At 42.2% G+C, this 26,381-nt stretch overlaps 1 protein-coding gene across 21 annotated transcripts in view; it reads right to left on the bottom strand.

Moving 5' to 3' along the window:
• Positions 1-26,381, bottom strand: part of MACF1 (microtubule actin crosslinking factor 1) — a 303,966-nt gene that overhangs the window by 104,286 nt on the left and 173,299 nt on the right. For 16 of the 21 annotated variants that reach the window (XM_056556581.1, XM_056556595.1, XM_056556594.1 and 13 more), the window contains 12 exons: positions 19,517-19,726; positions 18,214-18,363; positions 17,864-18,097; positions 16,701-16,904; positions 14,068-14,598; positions 13,775-13,951; positions 13,559-13,682; positions 13,024-13,232; positions 5,005-5,322; positions 4,719-4,885; positions 4,483-4,639; positions 3,616-3,733 (listed from right to left, as the gene is read on the bottom strand). In XM_056556581.1, the coding sequence (XP_056412556.1) occupies positions 3,616-3,733; positions 4,483-4,639; positions 4,719-4,885; positions 5,005-5,322; positions 13,024-13,232; positions 13,559-13,682; positions 13,775-13,951; positions 14,068-14,598; positions 16,701-16,904; positions 17,864-18,097; positions 18,214-18,363; positions 19,517-19,726 (2,599 nt within the window). The remainder of the gene's footprint in view (positions 1-3,615; positions 3,734-4,482; positions 4,640-4,718; positions 4,886-5,004; positions 5,323-13,023; positions 13,233-13,558; positions 13,683-13,774; positions 13,952-14,067; positions 14,599-16,700; positions 16,905-17,863; positions 18,098-18,213; positions 18,364-19,516; positions 19,727-26,381) is intronic. The other 5 variants (XM_056556588.1, XM_056556591.1, XM_056556593.1 and 2 more) reach the window with 1 other exon arrangement.

Below are 26,381 nucleotides of genomic sequence, written 5' to 3'. Positions count from 1 at the left end.
TGGGCAAGAAATAAAGCTGCTTGGTAAAAGAAGGATCAGACTGGTAGTTTGATTATAGTCTGTTACTGCTGGGTTAAGAAAATAAAAATGCGCTTAACCTCTTCAGGACATAGGGCGTATGGATACGCCCTGAATCCCGAGTCCTTAAGGACCGAGGGCGTATCCATACGCCCGTGGGAATTCCGGCCCCCACCGCTAGCCGGTTGGGGACCGGAGCCGGATGCCTGCTGAAATCGTTCAGCAGGCATCCCGGCATATCGCCCAGGGGGGTCATTATGCCCCCCCCATGTCGGCGATCGCCGCAGATCGCTGGACAATTCAGTCCAGCGATCTGCGGCGATTCCGGGTCAATCGGGTCTCCGGTGACCCGGAATTACTGGCTGTTCGGGGCCGTCTCTGACGGCCCCGAACAGCCAGAGCCTGCAGGGGTGAGGTGGCACTGGTGCCACCTCACGATCGCACTGATTCGTCGGCCGGATTACCGGCCGACCAATCAGGGCGCCTGCTGCGGGTGTCACTCCCGCACCCGCTCCGCCCCTCTTCTGGAGGACGTGAGCGGGTGCGGGAAGACGACCCCCGGTGCTGGGGACCCCGATCCCCGGCGCCCCTGTTGGGATCGGGGCCCCAGGAGCAGCTGCGGCGGCGGGACTGACCTGCAGCGTCTGGATCGTTGGAGGTGAGTGACAGCCTCCTGCTGTTGCTTAGCAACAGCTCCCAGCATGCAAAAAGGGCATGCTGGGAGCTGTAGTTATGCAACAGCAGGAGGCAGACCACCACAACTCCCAGCATTCCCTTATGGGCATGCTGGGACTTATGGTTTTGCAACAGCTGGAGGCACATTCTTTCTATGGAAAAGTGTACCTTCAGCTGTTTTATAACTACAACTCCCAGCTTGCACAAACAGCTAAAGTGCATGCTGGGAGTTGTAGTGGTGCATCTGCTGGTTGCATAACTACAACTCCCAGCATGCCCGTTGGCTGTCGGTGACTGCTGAGAGTTGTAGTTTTGCAACAGCTGAAGGCACACTGGTTGTGAAACTCAGAGTTTTTTTTTTACCTAACTCAGTGTTTCACGACCGGTGTGCCTCCAGCTGTTGCAAACTACAACTCTCAGCAGTCACCGTACACCATGCACCGTACATGCTGGGAGTTGTAGTTTTGCAACAGCTGGAGGCACACTGGTTGTGAAACACTGAGTTAGGTCACAAACTCAGTGATACATAACCAGTGTGCCTACAGTTGTTACAAAACTGCAACTCTCAGCAGTCACCGACAGCCAACGGGCATGCTGGGAGTTGTAGTTATGCAACAGCTGGATGTCCCCCCCCCCCCCCCAATGTGAACGTACAGGGTACACTCACATGGGCGGAGGCTTACAGTAAGTATCAGGCTGCAAATTTGAGCTGCCGCAAACTTTCTGCTGCAGCTCAAATTGCCAGCGAGAAACTACTGTGAACCCCCGCCCGTGCGACTGTACCCTAAAAACACTACACTACACTAACACAAAAAATAAAATAAAAAGTAAAAACACTACATAAACACATACCCCTACACAGCCCCCCTCCCCTCCCCAATAAAAATGAAAAACGTCTGGTACACCACTGTTTCCAGAACGGAGCCTCCAGCTGTTGCTAAACAACTCCCAGTATTGTCGGACAGCCGTTGACTGTCCAGGCATGCTGGGAGTTTTGCAACAGCTGGAGGCACCCTGTTTGGGAATCACTGGCGTAGAATACCCCTATGTCCACCCCTATGCAAGTCCCTAATTTAGGCCTCAAATGCGCATGGCGCTCTCACTTTGGAGCCCTGTCGTATTTCAAGGCAACAGTTTAGGGTCACATATGGGGTATCGCCGTACTCGGGAGAAATTGTGTTACAAATTTTGGGGGGTATTTTCTGCTTTTACCCTTTTTAAAAATGTAAAATTTTTGGGAAAACAAGCATTTTAGGTAAAAAAAAAAAATTTTTTTACATATGCAAAAGTCGTGAAACACCTGTGGGGTATAAAGGTTCACTTAACCCCTTGTTACGTTCCCCGAGGGGTCTAGTTTCCAAAATGGTATGCCATGTGGTTTTTTTTTGCTATCCTGGCACCATAGGGGCTTCCTAAATGCGGCATGCCCCCAGAGCAAAATTTGCGTTCAAAAAGCCAAATGTGACTCCTTCTCTTCTGAGACCTGTAGTGCGCCAGCAGAGCACTTTTCACCCCCATATGGGGTGTTTTCTGAATCGGGAGAAATTGGGCTTCAAATTTTTAGGGGTATTTTCTGCTATTACCCTTTTTAAAAATAAAATTTTTTGGGGAAAACAAGCATTTTAGGTAAAATTTTTTATTTATTTTTTACATTTGCAAAAGTCGTGAAACACCTGTGGGGTATTAAGGTTCACTTTATCCCATGTTACATTCCCCGAGGGGTCTAGTTTCCAAAATGGTATGCCATGTGGTTTTTTTTTGCTGTTCTGGCACCATAAGGGCTTCCTAAAGGTAACATGCCCCCCAAAAACCATTTCAGAAAAACGTACTCTCCAAAATCCCCTTGTCGCTCCTTCCCTTCTGAGCCCTCTACTGCGCCCGCCGAACACTTTACATAGACATATGAGGTATGTGCTTACTCGAGAGAAATTGGGCTACAAATACAAGTAAAAATTTTGTCCTTTTACCCCTTGTAAAAATTCAGAAATTGGGTCTACAAGAACATGTGAGGGTAAAAAATGAAGATTGTGAATTTTCTCCTTCACTTTGCTGCTATTCGTGTGAAACACCTAAAGGGTTAAAACGCTGACTGAATGTCATTTTGAATACTTTGGGGGGTGTAGTTTTTATAATGGGGTCATTTATGGGGTATTTCTAATATGAAGACCCTTCAAATCCACTTCAAACCTGAACTGGTCCCTGAAAAATACTGAGTTTGAAAATTTTGTGAAAAATCGGAAAATTGCTGCTGACCGTTGAAGCCCTCTGGTGTCTTCCAAAAGTAAAAACTCATCAATTTTATGATGCAAATATAAAGTAGACATATTGTATATGTGAACCAAAAAAAAATGTATTCGTAATATCCATTTTCCTTACAAGCAGAGAGCTTCAAAGTTAGAAAAATGCTAAATTTTCAAATTTTTCATCAAATTTACGGATTTTTCACCAAAAAAGGATGCAAGTATCGACAAAAATTTACCACTATGTTAAAGTAGAATATGTCACGAAAAAACAATCTCGGAATCAGAATGATAACTAAAAGCATTCCAGAGTTATTAATGTTTAAAGTGACAGTGGTCAGATGTGCAAAAAACGCTCCGGTCCTTAAGGCCAAAATGGGCTCCGTCCTGAAGGGGTTAAAGATGGACATATGCTGTAAGATACAACCAAAATAAGCTACACTAAAAGGATAAAAAAAGATAAATATATAAAAATGGTGCTAACTGCCATCTCCAAGAATGAGGGTCTAAAATCTGCAAGGAAAAATGCCATAAAAGGAACAAGAAGAGAAGGCGGAACAAGGAGGTGGACAGAAGGAAAGCAGGAGATTAAGGTTTAATGGAAAACATTGACAATAAGTGAATTAAAAGAAAATATAAGGTCAAGAAACGCAAGAAACCAAAAGGCTAATTCCCTGCTTACCTCTCTGCAGTTGGCTTTCCGATGCGGTTATCTCCATAATTCTGTTCTCCAATTCAGATCCTTTATGTGTAATGACTTCCACTATGGGACCCTTCAGTTTCCACTCTTTTAAGAGGTCCTGTGAGAAAAAACAAAAATGTAATACCAGCCTCAGCTCATGATGTATAGTGGCTGGAAATCGAATATCAACATATTACAAAGACTCACTGTCTAACTTTTAATTCATCCACTTGAAAAGCCATATTACTGCCGATAAATCCCAAAACTATACACACGTTATAGGACACAGGTAGTCTACCTGAAGGGTCTCTGCAGCAAATTCAGCCAGGGTCTGAATCTTATAATTTTATGTTTTTACCTTTCAATAGCCATACATCATTTCATCAGAATTTTACACTTAAATGCAAACTTTCCCATCTTAGTAAGACATGGCATGTATCTTACTTAATATGTTAATACTTGTTCATTAGTTGGGGTTCCAACCACTAAGCCCAGCTTCTAGACTTTCTAAGGTATTCATGAGACACAATGTCCTAATGATCTTAGTCCAGTCTGTATTGCATTGCAGCAAAGACCCACTTAAATGGATCCGTGCTGTAGTCCTCTGATCAGCAAGTGGTGGCACTTAACATGTGGCAGGAGTAGCCGAGACCCCAATTATCATTAGAATAACAATGCAAAAGTTGAATCCCTTCTACCGATCTTTGCTCTTACTAAATCTCCTTGGACAGCAGTGCATTGTGTGACAGAAAGTATAAACACCAATGAAATCTAAGCCCATTTCTCTGAGAAGTTTATTGAAGCCATAAGATGCACAGTGCTGATCTGAATTTTAGTACTTGGTATGACATTATTTCAGCTGGTTACCTGGACTTGTTGCAGTAAGATCTGTAATTCAAGTGATCCATGAGAACCTTCACATGATGGCACACTGTCTTCACTATCCTTCAGCCACTTTCTCATACTGCCAACCAGCCTCTTGAACTCTTCTAGCTCTTCCTGGCAAGACAATGCTTCCTTTTGTCTGAAGTAAAAGAAGAGTGGCTTAAACAGAGTGAATATGAAGAAAATCATTAATGTTTGACTAGATGTCAAATAGGTACCTCTCTCTCGCTGCCTCCTGAAGATCCTGAAAATCCTTCTTCAGGGTATGAACCTTCTGTAAGTGCTCGGATGTATCCAAAAGAAGCGGGCAGATGCTCAGATCTGTAACTAGATGTTCTAAAGTATCCAGCTGTTGTTCTTGTTGCTTTATCTCTATGTTCAACTCCTAACAAAAATAAAATACACATTTTGGTCAGTTTTTGTACAATAAAGTGCTACTCTTACACAAAAAAGAACACTAATTGTGAGCTTTAGAACATATGCAATACAAACTATAATACAAACCTGAATTTGCTCTGAAAAATGAGCAATGTCTCTATCTGGCTTGTTTCCTGAAGCTAGCAACTGCAACCTTGTTTCTTTAAAATCTTGTAGTGCTTCTGAGATCTGCTCATATCTTTCCACTTTTGGAAGCACCTCTTTTAGAGCAGTTTCTTGCAAGATCTGCTGCTGGCACACTTTTTCAAACCGTGCAGAGACTTCAGATAGCTTGTTTTGGAGGGTAGCAGCTGCGGCTTTGTCTGCCTTTTCCATGAACTTTACCACCATTTCTCCAGTGGCATCTAGGCTTCCTCTTCTACTTCCAATATCTTGCCTTAATTTCTGTAAAACAGAATGTTCTATTCAATGCATTCTACTCCCTGGTATTAACATAATTGTTAAGTGTTGGTTAAAAAAAAACAACAAAAAAAAACACTATGCATTAATCAACCTTTATATACCAATTAGCTGAGTACCCAGCGTTATCAGGTCTTCCCACCTAAACCTTGTGGAAAAAGAAAAGCTGCCATCCAGAAGCCTCACATGCCAAAACATTTAGGATAGGTTCACTTGATTGCATTTTGAAAAAAGAGAAAAAAAAAAAAAAAGCATCCAGAAACTCTCTTTTTACCAAAATGTGCCAATGCTATTGGTGGCAGCAGAGTTTACACATGTTGCACATAAAAAAATAAAATAAATATGCTTTGCCTGTTAAAACCCTGCCAATAACCGCATAATGGCAGCAATTCATGTCAGGTTTTTCAAATTTTTTTGTTATCTTCAAAATGCAATTAAAACCCAACGTGATCCACTGACAGGTGAAGAGAATAACACTAATTATCTAGTGACAATGACACCTGTCAGGGGGTGGAATATATTAGACAGCAAGGTAACAGTACTTGAAATTGATGTGTTAGAACCAGAAAAAAACTGGCAAGAGTAAGGATCTAGTTGGTCTCACCCCCCTTGTTCTTGTCCTGACTGTGTTTTTCCTTGTCTGTTGGTTATATTGCCTTTCGGCGTTCCCCGGGTGGGGGAAGTTACATCCCTCTGCAGGGCTTTATACTGCATTTTGTTGAGATTCTTTTTTTCTCTTTATGTGGCTTGTTACATGCTACTTTTTGCCTCACCTTTCCTACATGTTTATGTACTTGCTTATTGACTTGTCATCACTGTTTGTTAAGTCTCTGCAGTTGGGGATGGCTCCCCGGCCTGGTGTATCACCTCTGGTGTTTATTTTCTTTAATAAAGTAATGTAACACTCTGAGCGACTATGACAAGGGCCAAATTTGTGCTGGACCGACAACTGGATGAGTTCACCTCAAAAATGTAGGGTAGTCCCAAAATACAGAGCTCGAAATGCAGTAGTAAATAACCACCAACAGTGGTCTGAGGTAGGACAAACCGTGAACATGCAGCAGGTTCATAAATGCACATTTAGACTGAAGACTAACCTGACTGGGCCAAACCCACAGAACATCTACAAATTGCTTGAAAGGTTAATGCTGTCTATTATAAAAAGGAGTCAGAACACACAGTTTGCTGCATATGGGGCTCTGTAGCTGCAGACCGGTCAGAGTGCCCATGCTGATCCCGGTCCACATCATATAGCATCTGAAAAGTGCATATGAGTTCTGACAAAGCAAGCTTAAAAGTGTAGTCCAGTTTAGAAAAATGTATCCCCTATCCAAAAGGACAGGGGATAAGTGTCAGATCATGGGGGCCTGACAGCTGGGACCTCCACGATCTCCTGCCCGGTGCCCCAGCTCTCCCAATGCACTGAGGATTGCAATGTTAAAAGCCACCTTGTCCACAGACATGACAATTGCCAGACAATCTTTTTTTTATTGAAAAAAGTAAAAAAAACATCTGCAATACAGAAAGAAAAGGCAAAAGCATACACAACACAAAAGTATCAAAGTACAAAGTGCAACGTGCCTTACCAATCAACAGTTGTAAGGGCTAGGTGATTTATAAAAGGGCTAGATGATTTATAACTATTAACAAGTACCTGAAGGCGCCAGAGAAACAGAAAACAAACGTAGGTCCATTATCGTCATCAGACATTAGACAAGAATATACCCTTAAAATGAAGGTTAATGAAAGCCATATATAAACCGACAAACCAATAAGAAAACCCACAATATAGCAAGTTGGACATAACAAGCACATACACATTAGGTACTGTCTTAAGGCAACCGGTGGTCAGTCAGAGCACAAATGGAGGCTAGAGAGCATTGAGTGGACGCAGAAGAACACCAGGCACCCCACACTTTCTCTAATTTGGCTGGACATTTCATGTGTTTTTACACCACCTCAGAGAATGGAATAGTAGAGTTCACCAATTTCTTCAATTTGGAACACGTGGGAGGTAGGGGATCCATCCAACGTAAAGCAATCACCTTTCTGGCTAAAAACAAAGTTTCCCTAAGAAAGATACGGACATGATGTTGCCATACTTCTTCATCCAGTATATCAAACAACCATATCAGGGGGTTTGCTGGAATAGATGGGGTCACGAGAGAATTTAGTAAGCATAAGACCTCCTTCCCCAGAAGGACACCACACAGCAGCAGTCCCACATGAGGTGCCAGAAATCTGCCCTAGAAGCAGAGCACCTGTGACAAGCATCCAAAGACGCACACTCCATTTGACAAAGACGAAGCGGAGTAATAAAGCAATAATGGATAATCTACAATTTGATAAATTTGTTATAGGCAGCTGGAGAAACTACCTCCAGTGGCGTTCAGCAGGGAGAGGAGATTGCGAAATCTTGGCTTGAATAAGGTGAGTATACAGGATGGATACCAGACCCCTAGGACCCTGTGACCTCAACAACCCAATCAAAGGGTAAGAGGAAATGGATGGACCAGTACCTCTAAACTGGGCATTTACCGCATGGCACAGCTGGAGGAACTTATGAAACACCTGCCTAGGAACCCCAAAAATAGATTGAAGTTAAAGAAAGGCGCACAACACATTATCAAAGAGATGCTCTAACATAGTCACACCGTACCCTGTCAAGAATTCAGAATCCGGGGAATTAGTTAAATGGGAGAGATGGGGATTATTTCATCCAGGCAAGTCAGACAGGACATCAGTGAACGTGTGAGTCTGCTTGGCGGCCTTCCACACTTGAATGGCCAGTTTGTGTAGGGGAAGTTTAATTAGATTAATGCATCCTGCTACAGCCAAAAGGAAAAGATCCCCACAGGCGGAATTCATCCCTTATATAAGGCAGCAACAGCATAACATGGCTACATCTCGGGAGGAATCCCTATTAATATAGATGCCCAGGTATTTAAACGTGGAGACCAATGGCAGACCACACATCACCGATGCCCCATAGGAATCTAGAAGGGGTATGAACGCAGACTTGGAGCAATTAATGCAGAGTCCAGAAAATATACCAAATCTGTCCAGTAACAGTATAGAGTAGGGGGAGCATCACAGTGGGGCGAGACATAAATAGCACATGTCATCTGCGTAAAGGCCAATATGCTCCTCCCAGCCCCCCAGGGACATACCCATGTGGAAGTCATCCTGTCTAATCAGTAGCGGCCAGGTGTTGTGCTGCAGAGCGTGATGTGCCAAGTGACCAAAGCCACTGAAGCGGCTTCGGTCACTAGCATGGCACCTGGCCGCTTCTTACTTACCTTCTCCTCTGCACCAGTCCTGGAAGGACCGAAAAACATCAATTATTTGTGATAATGGACTGTCAAAAATAAAAATTCACAGCCAAGTTTGAAATAAATTCATAATGAGTATTGGGATCCCTACTTGTGCATCATTCTATGAGGGAGTGCCATATCTACAATCAAATTATCACCAATGAGTTCCTACCAAAATGGGTGGATTTTCCACCTTCTAGGGCCTGTGGAGCTAGACATGAGGAGGGATACACGCAAGGGGGAGTGATCAGATATGGCTCGGGGCTCATAAGCAACAGATTCTACCTGTGGATAACAGAGGGCATTACAGAAGGCCAAATCAATGCATGAAAGGGCATTCCTACCAATAGTAAAGCAGAAGTATACACGGGGTCAAAGACAAAGGAGTCGAAATGCATCAAGCCACCCCACCCTCTCTAAAAGTGAGGAGAGCGGAGTTGAGTGATGCCCCTGAGACTTGAGGGGGGGCCCCTAGGGTTATGTCGATCTAGTATAGGGTTAGGTACTAGATTAAAATCGCCAATACACAGAGTGTAAGCGGTGGGATAAACAGCAAAGGCAATTGCCTTGTGTACAATATCAAGGGTAACAGGCAAGGGTACATACACAAAAAGAAGGACATAAGGGATATTATTCACATAAGCATGTATAAAAATAAATCTCCCATGCGGGTCTTTCCGGACAAAAGGTGGGCTCCCACCTGACAGACCTATGAACAAAAACCGACACCCCCGGGAAGAAAGAGGTGTGGTATGTATGCTGTGGTATGTACCAATGGATTCTACCTGGTGTCATATGGGTCTCCTGAAGAGCAATAATCTGAGGGTTAAGTTTACTTATCTGCGCAATAACTAACAATCTCTTTTTGGGCGACCCCAACCCCCTGACATTCCATGAAAGTACCTTTAAAGACGCCATATTCCTACACAGTCATATATGAGTAACATATAGACAGCAGAAGCATTAGCATGGAGAGTAAATGTGAAGAACCATAGTATAGACAAAGTAACATCGCATCAGTATCAAATAACAATTCCGGTGTAAAATGAGTAGGACCCACAAACCAGAGTACCTTCCATATAACAAAGCGAAGAACAAATAATCAGAGAACATACTGTGAGATACAGCATACAGAGAAAGTTTCCCTGTGGTTATGGGTCCATCTAGTGGGAGAGCCTGCAATGGCATGTAAGAAGTGCTTCTCAGAGACATAATGGAAGAAGGAAAGCCAAGGAGGATGGGAGGGAAATAAGTGGGGAAGGAGAGAAAGGGGAAAGAGGGGACATGGAAAGGAAAGAGGGGACATGGGAAGGAAAGGGGGGAGGAAAGGAGGGAAGAGGGAGAAAGAGGGTAAAGGGAAGGAGAGGGGAAGGGGGAGAGGAATGAAGAGGAAGACAGCAGAAGGTGTGAAAGAGAAAGGAGAAGGAGAACAAGAAAAGGAGGAAAGAGAGAACGGAGAGGTTAGAAGATGGGTGCAGGAAAGAAAGGGGGAAGAGAAGGAGAGGGAAAATTAAAGGAAGAAGAAGGAGGATATCCAGACAAACAAAGCAAAGCAAAGAAGTGATAATGTAAAAGCACAAGAAAAGGAGAAAAGGGAAAGAGTAGAAGAGCAAAGAAAGGATCCCAAGCAAGCAGTATGTATATGGGCACATTAGTAGAGGTAGTCAGAGTTTATCCAGGAGAGCAAGATAACCTCAGGGATCTTTAACTATGGCACAGTTTGTAACGCAACCAGAGGAGGGAGAGTTTGTCTCAGAGCAGCAGCGCCATAGCACATAGTCTGGGCCAGCAGGCGATAAGAGCCACAGCAGGCAGGTATGGTAGTAAACCGTGCAGCCACCGGATTAACACTTAACTGCCAGCAAACACAAAGTTACTCTGCACGGCGTTGTCATTGTAGCCAGTCACCAACCTCTTGAGTTATGTAGAAAAACATGGCTCTGTCCCCGTCCACCTAGCAGGGTAAGCCATGGAGTATGCTATTCCTTTGTTGCGAAGGCGGCCTTTGACCGCAGCAAATATGGCTCTGCGGCGTTGCAGGTCAGACAAAAAGTCTGGGAAAATAAATACCCGTATCATAGTGGATCTCTGGAAGCCTCCGGGTAGAGCGCAAGACAAGGTCACAGTCGTTGCAGTTCAGGAGTCTAGCCAACAACGGTCGCGGCAGAGCGCCCGGGATGAGCGGCTTAGCTGGGATGCAGTGCACCCTCTCCATTGCAAATGCAGGCGAAAAGTTCACAACAGGGAACAGGTTTTGAGTTAGCTTTCCACAAATGAGCCCGGGTTTTGCCCCTCATTCAGACATGCCAATGATTCTGATGTTATTTCAGCGCAGCCTGTTCTCAAGATCGACATTCTTCTGCTTTGCCTGCTCCAACTGAATACGTAGGGCAGCAATAGAATCTGGAACTGGGCCCACGGTTTTCTCCAGCATGAAGATCCGCTGTTCTGCCTTCTGGTCCCTAAGATTATGCATGTCCTACCACAGAAGCCTCACATCCACCTGCACCTGTTCCATCTTGCCCATGAGGGACATGCTGCTAGTCTGGTAATCGTGGTAAGTAGCATCTCATTAACCTCCCGGTGAGTCAGTTTGGGGGTATCCGACTCGGGCTCCTAGGTGTCTGTCAGCACGGCTGGTGCAGAGAGTCAGAGCAGGAGGTCTGGGATGCAGACACGCGGCCGGCACCATCTTGTTTGCCCAAATGGGCGAACTCTTTCAGCTTCTCTGCCACCGATTTCTCCTGCCCTGGGCTAGGATCTTGTTTAGGGGGCATTTCCTTAGCCTTAGATCTGGTAATCAGTGTCTGGGAAGCCAGGATGGGTATTCAGGATGGAGATTCAGCAGGCTCTAAGCGGGAGCACTCACTCCGTGCAACCGCTCATACCAAGCACCAGGCAACGCCCCCCACCAGACAATTTATTTGATAAAGGGAGACCCTCGAAACTCATCTGCCCTCACCTGTATCTCTATTGCCACCTGTTTGCCATTATACCACCATCTATTTCATTGTCTGCAAGCGCAATAACAAACCACATTGGTTTTACTCTGACTTTTGCAAGCACTGCAGTTTGGGGACCACTGTGGTGTGATACACACCCAAAATATCACATCACCCCTACTGCTGGAATCTTCTCACCTACTGAGCTGGACGCACGTCCATGGCATCCGACAGCTAAGAGAGTCGGCATCTCACCGCAACCTTCCATGAAGATGACAAGTCCCAGCGATATCATCTTCACATCGCAGTATTCAACTAACTCGCAGGTCATATCCTTCTATTAGGCCGGGCGAATACCCGTGCCATACCTGCAACGCTCACAACTTGATTCACACTATGTATTCCAACTTACGGATTTAGCAAGACTTTGAAAAACTATACAGTAACCCCCCCGACCTACGATGGCCCCGACATATGATAAAATCGACATACGATGGCCTCTCAGAGGGGCCATCGCATAAACTGCTATCCGACAGCGCAAAATGCTTAAGCTGCTGTCGGATAGCAGTTTAAGCATCTCTGGCAGGTTCGCTTACCTATTCCCGCTGCTCCGGGTCCACTTCGCGATCCTCCGGTGTCTTGCGCATCTTCTCCAGGGTCCGGGCCTTGCTTTCCGGCGTCGTTATTACGTCACTACGCACGCCGCACCGGCGCAGCAGCATAATAACGTCACCAGAAAGCGAGGCCCGGACCCTGCAGAAGATGCGCAAGACACCGGAGGATCGTGAAGAAGACACCGGAGCAGCGGGACAGCATCAGGAGCCCCTGGAACAGAAGCGGGAGCGGTGAGGACCTGGTGCGGAGCGGCAGGGACAGGTAAGTACAGCTTCCTATACTTTACATTGCACGGATCCCTCAACATACGATGGATTCGACAAACGATGGGTCGTTTGGAACGAATTACCATCGTATGTTGAGGGACCACTGTATATGCGCATTACACTGGACATTTAAATTGGCACAAAACTAGGTGGCATTATCTGTGCAGGTCTTATAATTTTATGCAACTATATTTTACCATATTTGATTTTACCACATTATATAGTGTATGTAGGGCCCTGCTCAGATAATAGGCAGTCATATTTTATCTAAATAAAGCATCATTTATTTTGTACAACCATCTACATCTCCAGTCTTACATTCCCAGTTCATCCTATACCTTGAGACCTGAATCCTAATACTGTTTTTATGCTTTGATTTTCGGCACTAAGGGTATAGTGCAGCTCAATACCTCAGTATAAGGCATACCATCAAGTAATGTGTTTAGCCACCCTTTAGCCACCAGAAATCTCAGCTTTTTTTTTTTTTTTTTTCTAATTTAAAGAACACATTACAATTGGTCACAGACAACTATATATAATTGGTCTTACCATGTTCTGAGCGAGAGCCTCCTGGATTGATAAAGAGGACATAGATGACTGTTTTTGCCTTTCTAGTGTGTTCTCTATTCCTTCCAACCAGTGCAAGAGGTGTTCCAGGCCTTCCTGAACACTCTGAGACTGAGCTACTGACTTCTGCAGTAAATCTGAGTGAGCAGACATTTTGCTGGAGAGATTCTGGAACCGGCTTTCAATAGAATCTATAATGATACATTTAGTCATACACCAGAATATACCAACAAACACAAGACAAAGTCATTGAAATTTAGGAAGAATCTGTCACAGAGATTGAAGCTGAAGTGCCACCTCGAGAGCGCCTAATTCCACTGGGCATACAAAATCAGCACATTTGCTAAGGCAGTCTTGTGATAGAATTCGAAAGAATGTCTAGAACTTAGGATTCTGGGCATAGGTGTGGACGAGCTGGGACAGGAGCTTCTAGTTTCTAAAGACACATGCTTCTCATTGAGAAAAGTTTATATCTCTGTAACAAATTCTCTTTTTGTATATTGGAATTTCCACTCACCAGCTGTTGCCTGGATCTTCCCGCAGTCTGGCAATGGATCTCCTTTGATTTCCTGCAGACCACGGACAGCCTTATGAACTTTCTCCACTTGTACTTGATGCTCTGCGATTTCACATTGCATACTCTGAAAAACAGTGTTTAGAGATGAACACTCACAAGAGAATCAGATGTGCAATACATTCGTTTGTGTCTATTGCTAAAGATAGTAGTTTTTACCTTTGCTTTCTCCAACTGAGCCTGCAGAGCACCTGGATCTGATGCTACGGGTTCTGAAAGTAACTTTTCTGCAACTAACTCAGCATTCTGCAGCCAGCTTACTGCTGCATCTGATCCTTCCTGAAACTGCTGATACTGGTTCAATAAAGAATGTAAAAGAGTTCCCAGCTTGGAGCACTGTAATGAATCAAAAACTGTAAGTGAGAACAGCCATATTTCTAGCTTTGATAAAAAGTGGGAACACAGTAAACACATTAGAAAGAAAATGTTCTGCTAATAATGACAAACATTACCTTTGAATGCAAGGCACTGTATCTTTTTGAAGCATCTTCAAGTTTATTTTTCACTAAAGCTCCAGCAACTTGCACCTCCAAATCTTCATTGCACTGTTGAGCAGCTGATTTCTCTGCATCAATGACTTTCTGGCCTGCAATGGTAATGTATCGCAGATCTCCTTTGTGTGAAATAACGTCTTCAGAGAAATCTCCTTGCTGCTGCAGTAAGTCATGCAATGCTGTAAAGTCTGCTGCCCCATTCTGCATGTTGTCCAGTTCTTTTTCAGTCTGCTGGAGCCAGTTCTCAAACTCTCCATAGTCATGGATGAAGTTTTGCAGATCATCACGCAAGCTTTGTGAATGTTTCAATTGTACTTGAGCTTCAGACAGTGAGGTAGCGTACTCTTCCTTTAAACGTGCCAGCTGGTTTTGTAACCGTTCTCTCTCATCAGGGGATAATGTACTCCCATGTTTATCTAAGAAATCTTGTGCCGATTGTATTGTCAAGATAAAATTTTGCTGTTTGGCTAACATTTCTTGATACTGTGTCTGAAATAAAAACAAAGAAGAAATGTATCAAATACTACCAGAGCATTTCTCCTCCTTTCGCTAGTTTCTACATAGCATAGAAAGGGCCGGTGTACATACAGGAGTGACTAACTGGTGAAGTGGAAAGTGTGTGAAAGGGAAACACCCAGTGGGCGCCAAAGGCTAATCTCACAGTTATCAAAATATTTTTCATTTTACCTCCCATTTCATTTTGCTAACTATTTCATTAAGTACATGTAATAAACATCTAAAAGCCTGTGTGACATATGTCCATGTGCCCACTTTCACATGCTCAGGATTCTGTCAGGATTTCAGATTCTGTGCCTAAATCCAGACAGAATCTCCCTGAATTCCACCAGAAATGCATGGAATTTTTTTTTTCAGTATACCATTAATATGACCCTGGAAAAGATGAGCGCAGAGCAGATATGAATATCTTCACAACGCAAATGATTAAAGCAACTATTGTAGCACAAAATGCGCAGGTCGGCACCAGTTAACTTCACCAGAGCTAACAATGGCGCAGATCTCCAAAGCAATGCAAAACAGACATCCACAGCGGGTTTGCGTTGTTCTAATCCTCACCATGTGAACATGGCATCAGTTCATTTCGTGGGCACTGTTAACTGCTTAGATGGCTCGGCATCCTGCATATTTGTCCATTGAGATTAAGCAAGTGAACATTCAATTTGTATTATCCTGAGCAACTAAATATATTTGGAGGACTAAATATATTCGAAAGACATTTATTAGAAGTTTTTTTAATTTATTTAAAATAACCAAAGATAAAAAAAAGTGTGGATTCATGTATTACGAAGGATAATCAGGGGTGTGGAAATTTTACTAAAAAACTACTTGTCCAAGGGACGAAAACGGAGCAAAATCTACTTAGTCCCTCATGATGATCCACTTCCTGCTACACAAAATACACAAAACAATTTTAACCAAAATAGTCTGTAAAAAAAAAAGTCTTTATTTTTTATTTTTGCACTTTAGTTTTTTCCTCCTCGCCCTATAATAGCCATAACTCCTATTTTTCCATCTACATTGCCATTTTCTGACCCCTATAAAAATTTTTATTTTTCTGCATACTGGGCTGTTTGGTATTGATGGGACTTTTTGATCGCTTTTTACTTTTTGTGGATATGATGTCATAAAAAAATGCAATTTTGTGTTTTTTTTTATTTTTTTATGTTAATGCCATTGACCGTACAGGATATATAATGTTATACTTTAATAGTTGGGACAATTATGCACATGCCAATACCAAATACATTTTTATTATGTTTACATGTTTTCTGTATGGAAAATGGGAAAGGGGGAGGGGGGTGATGTGAATTTTTAATAAGGAAGGGTTTAAAAGATTATTATTATTTTTTTTAACACCTTAGGGGAATTTTAGGAGGAATCATTAAATTCCACATACACCCTAAGCACCGCCGGTTTGTCTAGCTAGCTCTACTAGCGTGAGGCAGGGCTAAATGTCAGCAAAATTCACCTGCATGGGGCCTGGAACTGCATGTCCCGGGCGTCGGGCGATAGGAATTCCACATCCCTGATAACACTAGTGAATCTACTTGCATGCCATAAAATATTATAATCATCATCATCAATTGAATAACAACAAGCAGCATATTGACACAACCTAAAAATGCTCTGAAAATTTCACATCAAAAATAGAGCAGGATCTGCTGGGCAGATATTGATGTAGTTTTTCACCACAGCTTTTATTACAGCTTGTAGTGATTTAAATGATTTCTCAAAGAGACACCACATAAAAAAATGCCTCTTTTTTTCTACACCTCCCAATTAAATCAATAGGTGAAACTAAGCAGTCAGATACCAACCAAGCAGAAGGATCAGGAGAGCAATTTTTGACGCTCATGTCCTCTTGATACCAGCTCTTTTCGGTACCCCCTGTGGCAGTGGGTACCAGGGTAATAAATGGGGGTTAGCGCTAGCTGTTTTTGGGGCTAATGCTAAGCCCCAGCTTAGAAAAGGACTCAGTCAATAAGACTGCTTCCACTGCTAAGCCTATAAAGTAATTTTAAAAAGACACAACATGATTAACTGTATGGTTGATAAAAAAGAGGTATGTTTACCTTCTTCCTTTCATACAAGTTATTAATAATGTTTGCAGCATCTTCTGGAGGATGACATACAGCTGATTCTTTCCTCCCAGGGTCTTTTCCATCAGTAACACTTGCTTTCTGCTGGTTGCTTTTATTTGAAATAGAAGGAAGCACCTGACACAGAAGAGACTCTATCTTTCCCAGATTTTCCTTTAGCTCTTCAGCAGTTTTAGACTAAAGATAACAAAAAGCAAACATTGAGATGTATAAATATCACAGATATAAACTTAGGGGAAAAAACATAACACTATACATTACCATAAAGAGGTAAAATACCAGTCCTTAAAAAGTGTGAGTAAAAGCAGGATAGAGATGATTTTTTATATTGTTCCAATACATATTTGATTTTATTTCAATTCTAGCAGATAGAAAGCAATTTACCCACACAGAGAGAAACAATTTTAGGCTTCAACACTGGGCTGAATGTGTCGCAAGTTGAACACGCACAGAATATTGATCCCCTTTAAGACTTATAATAGGGGTTTGTCCGGTGTCTGTCATTTTGATGGGAAGAAAACAATGCAAAGGGCAGAGTGAACAGAACCAAAGATCAACTCTAATAAAAATCACTGAACATGTTTGGTCCAGAAGCACATACTGTAAAGGCTTTTTTAAACAGGCAGATTCTCAGTGAATGAGCACTGATATGATCGCTCAGTCTCAATAATCAGCTTGTGTGGAAGAGCCAAAAAGGAACATGCAGCCAATAAAAAGTGTGATCGAAAATTATTAGAGGAAGAGCTGCACGACTAATCGAGGGCTGTAAAGGCTCTGCAATTGAGCACCAATAAAAGGGTGCAAAACTAATCATTTTTTAATACATAACTTATTTCTATTGTGGATTGTTTAATTTGTGTTTATTCAGATAAATGATACATTTAGCAAAATAGAAAACGGACAACTTAGCTAAATGCTACTTTTACGTAAAAAGACTAAACATATAAAGGCAGGATAAGGATTTGTAAGAGCCCTTTAGGTTGTAGCCACCATACCATTTATTTTCCTGACAGCCGTCAATAGTGGAATACTGGTATGCCTCACTAGAGTCAAAATGATTGTTTTTGATCACAGCCTTTGTCTTGAAAGCTAGAAACAGATTTTACTTATCTTACATGAAAGGCTCAATATATTACCTTTTTGGTTTCCTCTAAAACAGCAGTGCTCACTGCAGACTCTAGATGTTTTTCGGTCTCCCCTGTTTTTTCAAGCACAGACTTATACTGTTCCTTAGCCTTCTGTAACTTTCTTTGAAAGGCCTCCAGTTCATCAGGATTCATTCTGTTTCTGTTCCGTTCAAGGAAGTTTTCTGCTGCTTTGATGGCACTTGAAAATTGGTTAGCTCGAGCTTGAACATCCTTGTGGAGTTTCTTTTTAGACAAAAAAAATTAATCATTTTAAATCCTAAGTCATACAAAAAAACAATATTTTACATGCTCAACAAAAGGAAACAAAGCTTTAAAACAAAAAAAGAGTAATTTATTACCTGCATGCTCTGGTACTGATCCTGAAGCCTTGAGAGGTCCTGTGTGCTGGCACTGGTCTGGTGATCATTCACAGCTTTATCTATTTGTTCAGCCCAAGAGCACAACTCTTCTAGTTCTTGGGCACAAACCACCTGCTGCTCCTGAAGTGTCTGAAAGGAAATACAGATCTTGAATGTACCCTCAATAACCTAATACAGAGACAGAGGCACAAAACATACAGATTGCAGCATTTCACATAATGTTAGGCTTAAGCTGACTCAGAATCTGTATGGTCCAGAGCCCATTTTTGTCTGTTCTACCTATCTCTGCCTATAAGGTGAGCACGATGTGTCCATTTTATAACAGTCCCAATTTCCCTAGCCAAATACTTTTGAAGTAATCATATATCGGATCAGTGTTAGCACAAATACCAAACGGAGGAAGAAATCCTTCACGGTTAGTGAGAAACCTAGAAAAGCAAAGCAAACAAGAGGTTAAATACAAACACAAATAAAGCAGCTTGTGGACAATAATACTGACACATCAACACTGAGAACAGCTAGTAACCGATGACTACTCCAACTTTCCCATTGCACAGTGAAAGGGACACTTGTTAACTGCTATGACAATGAGGGTGTACTAAGAAAATGTAAAATCATAAATAAAATTATAATGTATACAATCTATTCCTGCAATCTATATTGGAGACAAACTAATGGATTATATTCTGGTATGCAGTGTTGGATAAGAGTTATAGGGACTATGCAAGAAAACGGCTTTGGGCAAGTTTACATCAGATAATTATTTTGTACTTTCTTACATAAAAAGATAATCAGGTGTTAATAAATTACATAATGCACTTTGGACACAGTTTTATTAGGGAACGTTCACAATACGTAATTTTGCGAGCGGAATTCCTCCGGTGAACTTTAACATCAGTGTGAATGGTTCTTCCATGAGACCCGTTCGCACTGAGCAATTTCAGCAGTGGACAATGCCACCGCTGAAATTGTTCCGCGCAAAGAAGGAACATTTTCATTCTTTGTGTGGAAGTCCGCAAGCTCTGCATAGCCAACGCCATGACGGCACAGTACTACCGCCGAAGAATTTCGGTGGCGGCTGCCAGACTGACACTCCACTCGCAGAATTCAGCTTCAATTGTCCAGTGTGAAGGCACTCTTAAAGTACTTCGAGAGACCTGACACCACAGTGTTACAAGCTAAAGCACTTGTTTCCACTTTAGGGCCATTCTGCCTGTTTAGCCAGTAAGCAGCAGATAACAAGCAAGCAAGCATCCTGTCAAAGCTATTATCTGTATTTCACCTGTTGTTCACGGAACTGCAGAACTTCAGTCTGAGCCGACAACCTTTCAGAAGTCTCCCGAAAAGATTTTTGCAGCTCATTCAGTAGACGAAGCAATGTGCGGCTTTGTTGTGGTGACAAATTTTGAGCTTGCTCAGAAATAAAGAACTGAACATCATAGGCAATGTTCTCCAGGTCAGCTCTGATGTCAGCCACAGGTTGCTTCAAATTCTATGGCAAAAGAAAGGAGGTTATAGAGGAGAAAAATTATAAATACAATTGAAATTTGACTTTCTGGAACCCATGAAAACACTAGGAGAGAGAGTCCACCCACAAGAACAGGAAACTGAAGAGGTAAAAAGACTAAGCATCCCACCATTCCTTTATGTTTACAGAGAAGAGAGGTTGCCTTAATATAAGTAAACTGCACAAATACACACTTTCATCTATTTTTGATGCACACCCCACAACCGAAGAGCATCAAGAATATAGGGTAGGAATAGGAGGGCAGCTGTCATAGGTTCGGAAAAATCTAAATACGGGCGAGCTTTAATTGTCATTTTTCCCCATCACGGCACCAATATATATAACAGTGAATTAAATCCCTAGGGTGATAACCTTACAAAAGCAAAGGAAGAGATTGCATAAATATCTGACAGGGGTGTGGAAATTTTATAAAAAAACTTCTTGTCCAAGGGACTAAAACAGAGCAAAATCTACTTGTCCCTCATGACTATCCACTTTTCCGGGCCAATTTTCGCTTTTACACTCTCGTTTTTTCCTTCTCACCCTATAATAGTCATAACTAACTACTATAATGATACCTTTTCATTTTTCCATAACATATTCTCCGAACCCCCCAAAAAAATATATATATATTATATATATATATATATATATATATATATATATATATATATATATGTGAAGTGAAATTGAAATATTAAAAGATAATTTAGCAAATTAAGTGGTTTTCTTTTCTACGCCATTTACCTTGTGGTTGAGCTAACATGTTGTTATTTTGATACTTTAGACCAGCCTGATTACAGTAATACCAAATTTGTATAGTTTCCGTCATGTTATACTAATTTAAAAACATTTCTGGACTTTTTTGAAATTTTTTAATTGCCATTTTCTGACCCCTGTTTTTTTCCTTTTTTGTTTTTCGCATACGGGGCTGTATGAGGGCCATTTTTTGTGCCATAATCTGTTTTTTGTATCGGTACCATTTTGGCATTGATCTGACTTTTTAAATCGCTTTTAACATTTTTTCTGGGATATTATAAAAATTGCAATTCTGAGGTTTGGTGTATATATGTATTTTTTACATTTGTCATTTACCGTACAAGATACATAATGTTATATTTTAATAGTTTGTACAATTAGGCACGCAGCGATACCAAATATGTTTATTTTTATAATGTTTATATGTTTTTATATAGGAAAAGGGGGTGGTTTGAACTATTAATATGGAAGGGGTTAAGGTGTATCTTTTAAACTTTTATTAAAAAACTTTTTGTTCTCTTTTTTTACACTTTATTAGTCCCTTAGGGGACTTTTAGGAGGAATCATTAGATTCCTCATAGAGATCTATGGAGGTCCATAGAGCTCCATTGATCTGTGTGCTCTGCAATCCATTGATAGAACATAGTCCAGCCAGGCTCTATCAATGACAGATACACGGACACCAGGGAATCAGAGGTAAGCCATCCGACTACCTCTATAGTGATAGCGATCAACCCCACTAGCCCACCAGGGAGCATTCACATGTCCCTTTAGACACAGCTGTCAGCTTTGACAGCAGCGATCTAAAGGGTTAATAGCCAGCCGCGGCGATCGGGATCATGGCATGCTGGCTATTAGCGGCAGCCCCCGGCTACTGAAAACAGCTGGGGGCTGCAGAGTATGGAGCGGGCACGAGTCAGGAGCCCGCTCCATACACCCCTGAGCGCTGCCATGCTTGTCGGGGGCTTTCGTGTCCGGCCCTGCTTGTTCGAAGCAGGGCTAAGGGCCTGAAAAATTCACCATAATTTCTGAAACAGTAGAAGGAGAAGACCAAGTAGCTGCTTATAAAATAGTTTGAAGGTATCAGATTTTTCTGCCCCAGATGCAGCCACTGCGCAGGACAACTTAAAGCCAATGGGGATCAGTCTATGTCTAGATATAAATAGGTTAGACCAATAAGCTGTCTGACCCACCTAGAAAAGGCTGTCGGGACATGCCAAGAGTAGTACTTCTGCAGTAGCTGGAGGCACACTGGTTGAAAAAAAAACCTTCTGTAATAGGTTGAAATCTGCTAAGTAACTTATCAGAACAACAGACTTGGTACCCCCCAATAATTTAAGTAAACCGTTGCTGTCACATTATCAGACAGTAGCTTCACATGTTGAGATGTAAGAGATTGTTCTGGTACATGAGCCCTTCAACCAGAAGGACTGGCCTCTGTGGTAACCAGATGGGACACAGTGCTCCAGGCAACTTCTCTGGCATAGATCTGCATTCTGCAACCTCCAAATCTCTGCACTTTAACAAAGGGTCCAGAGGACCATAGACCTTTTTCCATACTTGAAGTATCTCCTTCTCCAGAGGACTTCAGTAAACCTGAAGCCACTGAAACGGATGACCAGAATCAACACAGCTTTCTTTAATGTATTGGCTAAGACAGAAATAACAATCCAGACTATCAACTTAACTTAAAAAGTCCCATTCCCTGACACCGTCTCCCACAATTTTTGTAATTAAAACCAGAGGAGCAAGAGAGAGACCCAATGGGGTGAGAGTCTGAAATTAAAATGACATATGCAAACTAGAAGAAACACCATCAATCTTAAAAAGATTTCAGAAGCCTTGGTAAATAGGTGCGTTATTGTAGGTTTTTGAACAGTGCCCAAATACCTACAAGACTAAATCCTGCTTCATATATATCTGGCAGCCTTTCCTTCTGGCGCTGTAGAAAAAACACTGGGGAAATGGATAATAGAACTGATTCTATTCATTTAAAGGGGTTATCCAGGAAAAACATTTTTATATATCAACTGGCTCCAGAAAGTTAAACAGATTTGTAAATTATTTCTATAAAAAAATCTTAATCCTTTCAGTACTTATGACCTGCTGAAGTTAAGTTGTTCTTTTCTGTCTAAGTGCTCTCTGATGACACGTGAATCGGGAACCGCAAAGTTTAGAAGCAAATCCCCATAGCAAATCTCTTCTACTCTGTGCAGTTCCCGAGACAAGCAGGGATGTCAGCAGAGAGCACTATTGCCAGACAGAAAAAAAACAAAAAAATAAATAAAAAGTTTTTTCCTGGAATACCCCTTTAAGTAAGACAAATCACATTCAATATGCATCTGAATTTAGACGTTAAAGGGGTACTCTGGAGGAATTTTTTTTTTTTTTTTTTTTTTAAATGAACTGGTGCCAGAAAGTTAAACCGATTTGTATATTACTTCTATTAAAAATATTAATCCTTTCAGTACTTTTTAGCAGCTGTTTACTACAGAGGAAAATCTTTACTTTTAGAATTTCTTTTTTGTGTTGTCCACAGTGCTCTCTACTGACACCTGATGCCCGTATCAGGAACTGTCCAGAGCAGGAGAAAATCCCCATAGCAAACCTATGCTACTCTGGACAGTTCCTGACACAGACAGAGGTGTCAGCAGAGAGCACTGTGGACAACACAACAAAGAAATTAAAAAAATAACGATTTTCCTCTGTAGCAAACATCTGCTAAAAAAGTACTAAAATGATTTAAGGGGTATTCCAGGAAAAAACTTTTATTTTTATATCAACTGGCTCCAGAAAGTTAAACAGATTTGTAAATTACTTCTAGTAAAACATCTTAATCCTTTCAATAATTATCAGCTGCTGAAGTTGAGTTATTGTTTTCTGTCGGGCAACAATGCTCTCTGCTGACATCTTTGTCTGTCTCAGGAACTGCACAGAGTAGAATAGGTTTGCTATGGGGATTTGCTTCTAAACTGGGCTGGTTCCCGAGACAGGTGTGACCAGAGAGCACTTAGACAGAAAAGAACAACTCAACTTCCGAAGCTCATAAGTACTGAAAGGATGAAGATTTTTAAATAGAAGTAATTTACAAATCTGTTTAACTTTCTGGAGCAAGTTGATATATAAAAAAAGTTTTTTTCCTGGATAACCCCTTTAAGATTTTTTAACAGAAGTCATTTACAAATCTGTTTAACTTTCTGGCACCAGTTCATTTAAACAAAAAAAAAGTTTTCCACCAGAGTACCCCTTTAAGTGGTCGAACACGCCACGCCGGGGAAAGAATCTTGCTGAATTCCCCTGTCTGGCCTGCAAAATGAATGCCAACTGATGCATTTTTGTCATTATTTGTGACATCAGTTGAGGAGTTTTCGATTGGTTTTACTAAGCAAGATATATGAAACCCAGCCTTAGACTCCAGAGGGGTATTTACTCTGAGTGAGGACATGGGCAAAACTAAAAAGTTAGGGGATGGGTGGGATTAGACAGTTTGGAGGGTAAATTAGGCATACATGCATACATACGTACATACAACATTTATACCAATCAATAAAGGCTTTTTTTTTTTTTTTTTTTTTTTTTTTTTACAACTTTCACACTCCCTGACTGTATAATCTTCCCCCTCATCACCTCATAGTCACTCCCATTATCAAAATTAAGTTCATGCCTATTTGCCTGATTCCTTAAATGGGCATTGTCAGATACAAAAACTTTAAGTTGCACATCTTGGCAAAACATTAAATTTTCCTCTGTAGCTAATAGCTGCTAAAAAAGTACTAAAATGATTAAGATTTTTTAATAGAAGTCATTTACAAATCTTTTTAACTTTCTGGCACCAGAGGAGTGCTATCAGACAGGAGAGAGCACAGAGGAGTGCTATCAGACAGGAGAGAGCACAGAGGAGTGCTATCAGACAGGAGAGAGCACAGAGGAGTGCTATCAGACATGAGAGAGCACAGAGGAGTACTATCAGACAGGAGAGAGCACAGAGGAGTGCTATCAGACAGGAGAGAGCACAGAGGAGTGCTATCAGACAGGAGAGAGCACAGAGGAGTGCTATCAGACAGGAGAGAGCACAGAGGAGTGCTATCAGACAGGAGAGAGCACAGAGGAGTGCTATCAGACTGGAGAGAGCACAGAGGAGTGCTATCAGACTGGAGAGAGCACAGAGGAGTGCTATCAGACTGGAGAGAGCACAGAGGAGTGCTATCAGACTGGAGAGAGCACAGAGGAGTGCTATCAGACAGGAGAGAGCACAGAGGAGTGCTATCAGACAGGAGAGAGCACAGAGGAGTGCTATCAGACAGGAGAGAGCACAGAGGAGTGCTATCAGACAGGAGAGAGCACAGAGGAGTGCTATCAGACAGGAGAGAGCACAGAGGAGTGCTATCAGACAGGAGAGAGCACAGAGGAGTGCTATCAGACATGAGAGAGCACAGAGGAGTACTATCAGACAGGAGAGAGCACAGAGGAGTGCTATCAGACAGGAGAGAGCACAGAGGAGTGCTATCAGACAGGAGAGAGCACAGAGGAGTGCTATCAGACAGGAGAGAGCACAGAGGAGTGCTATCAGACAGGAGAGAGCACAGAGGAGTGCTATCAGACTGGAGAGAGCACAGAGGAGTGCTATCAGACTGGAGAGAGCACAGAGGAGTGCTATCAGACTGGAGAGAGCACAGGGGAGTGCTATCAAACCGGAGAGAGCACAGGGGAGTGCTACCAGACAGGAGAGGGCACAGGGGAGTGCTACCAGACAGGAGAGGGCACAGAGGAGTGCTACCAGACAGGAGAGGGCACAGAGGAGTGCTACCAGACAGGAGAGGGCACAGAGGAGTGCTATCAGACAGGAGAGGGCACAGAGGAGTGCTATCAGACAGGAGAGAGCACAGAGGAGTGCTATCAGACAGGAGAGGGCACAGAGGAGTGCTATCAGACAGGAGAGGGCACAGAGGAGTGCTATCAGACAGGAGAGAGCACAGAGGAGTGCTATCAGACAGGAGAGAGCACAGAGGAGTGCTATCAGACTGGAGAGAGCACAGAGGAGTGCTATCAGACTGGAGAGAGCACAGGGGAGTGCTATCAGACCGGAGAGAGCACAGGGGAGTGCTATCAGACAGGAGAGGGCAGAGAGGAGTGCTACCAGACAGGAGAGAGCCCAGAGGATTGCTATCAGACAGGAGAGAGCCCAGAGGATTGCTATCAGACAGGAGAGAGCACAGAGGAGTGCTATCAGACAGGAGAGAGCACAGAGGAGTGCTATCAGACTGGAGAGAGCACAGAGGAGTGCTATTTGACTGGAGAGAGCACAGAGGAGTGCTAGCCCACCCTCACTTGCCTGTGCTTAAGCTTGGACAAAGGCATAATTTTTAAAGCCATGATTTCTAAAATGAAGGAAATAAAATGTTCTTATGAAGTACATTGGAAAGGTTAATGTTTTGCCAAGATGACGAAGCAGTGGTGCGAAAATGCACGTTCGGGGAGGAGGTGAGAGGAGTTCATACAGGGTGCATGACCATTCATCTGTTGTTATTACACTATTCTTGACTTATGTAATCTTTTGCTTAGGTAGGTCATTTGTTGGCTCCTTTCATTCTGTGCCCTCATACCCCATTGGGTTTATGCGATGTATGCTTTTGTTTGCACTTATTTTTCATTATAGTACCAGATGATTTGTTGTTGTATGCTGCTATACTTCTTCCTTTATCCTCTCATCCTCCATTCTTCTACCTGTACAACCCATCTACCTCTCATAAAAAGTTTTTATGTATTTTTTATTATGTGAACTAATATTGATTGATAGTTTTTTTTTGCCATTATATACCCTGGTCTTTTTGTTTGGTGAAGATGTACAACATATCTATTTTTGTATCTGACAGTGCCCATT

Source organism: Hyla sarda, chromosome 2, assembly GCF_029499605.1.
Source record: "Hyla sarda isolate aHylSar1 chromosome 2, aHylSar1.hap1, whole genome shotgun sequence".
Lineage (NCBI taxonomy): Eukaryota > Metazoa > Chordata > Amphibia > Anura > Hylidae > Hyla > Hyla sarda.
The sequence above is the reverse complement of the archived record's forward strand: the minus strand, read 5'-3'. Positions and strand labels throughout refer to the sequence as shown.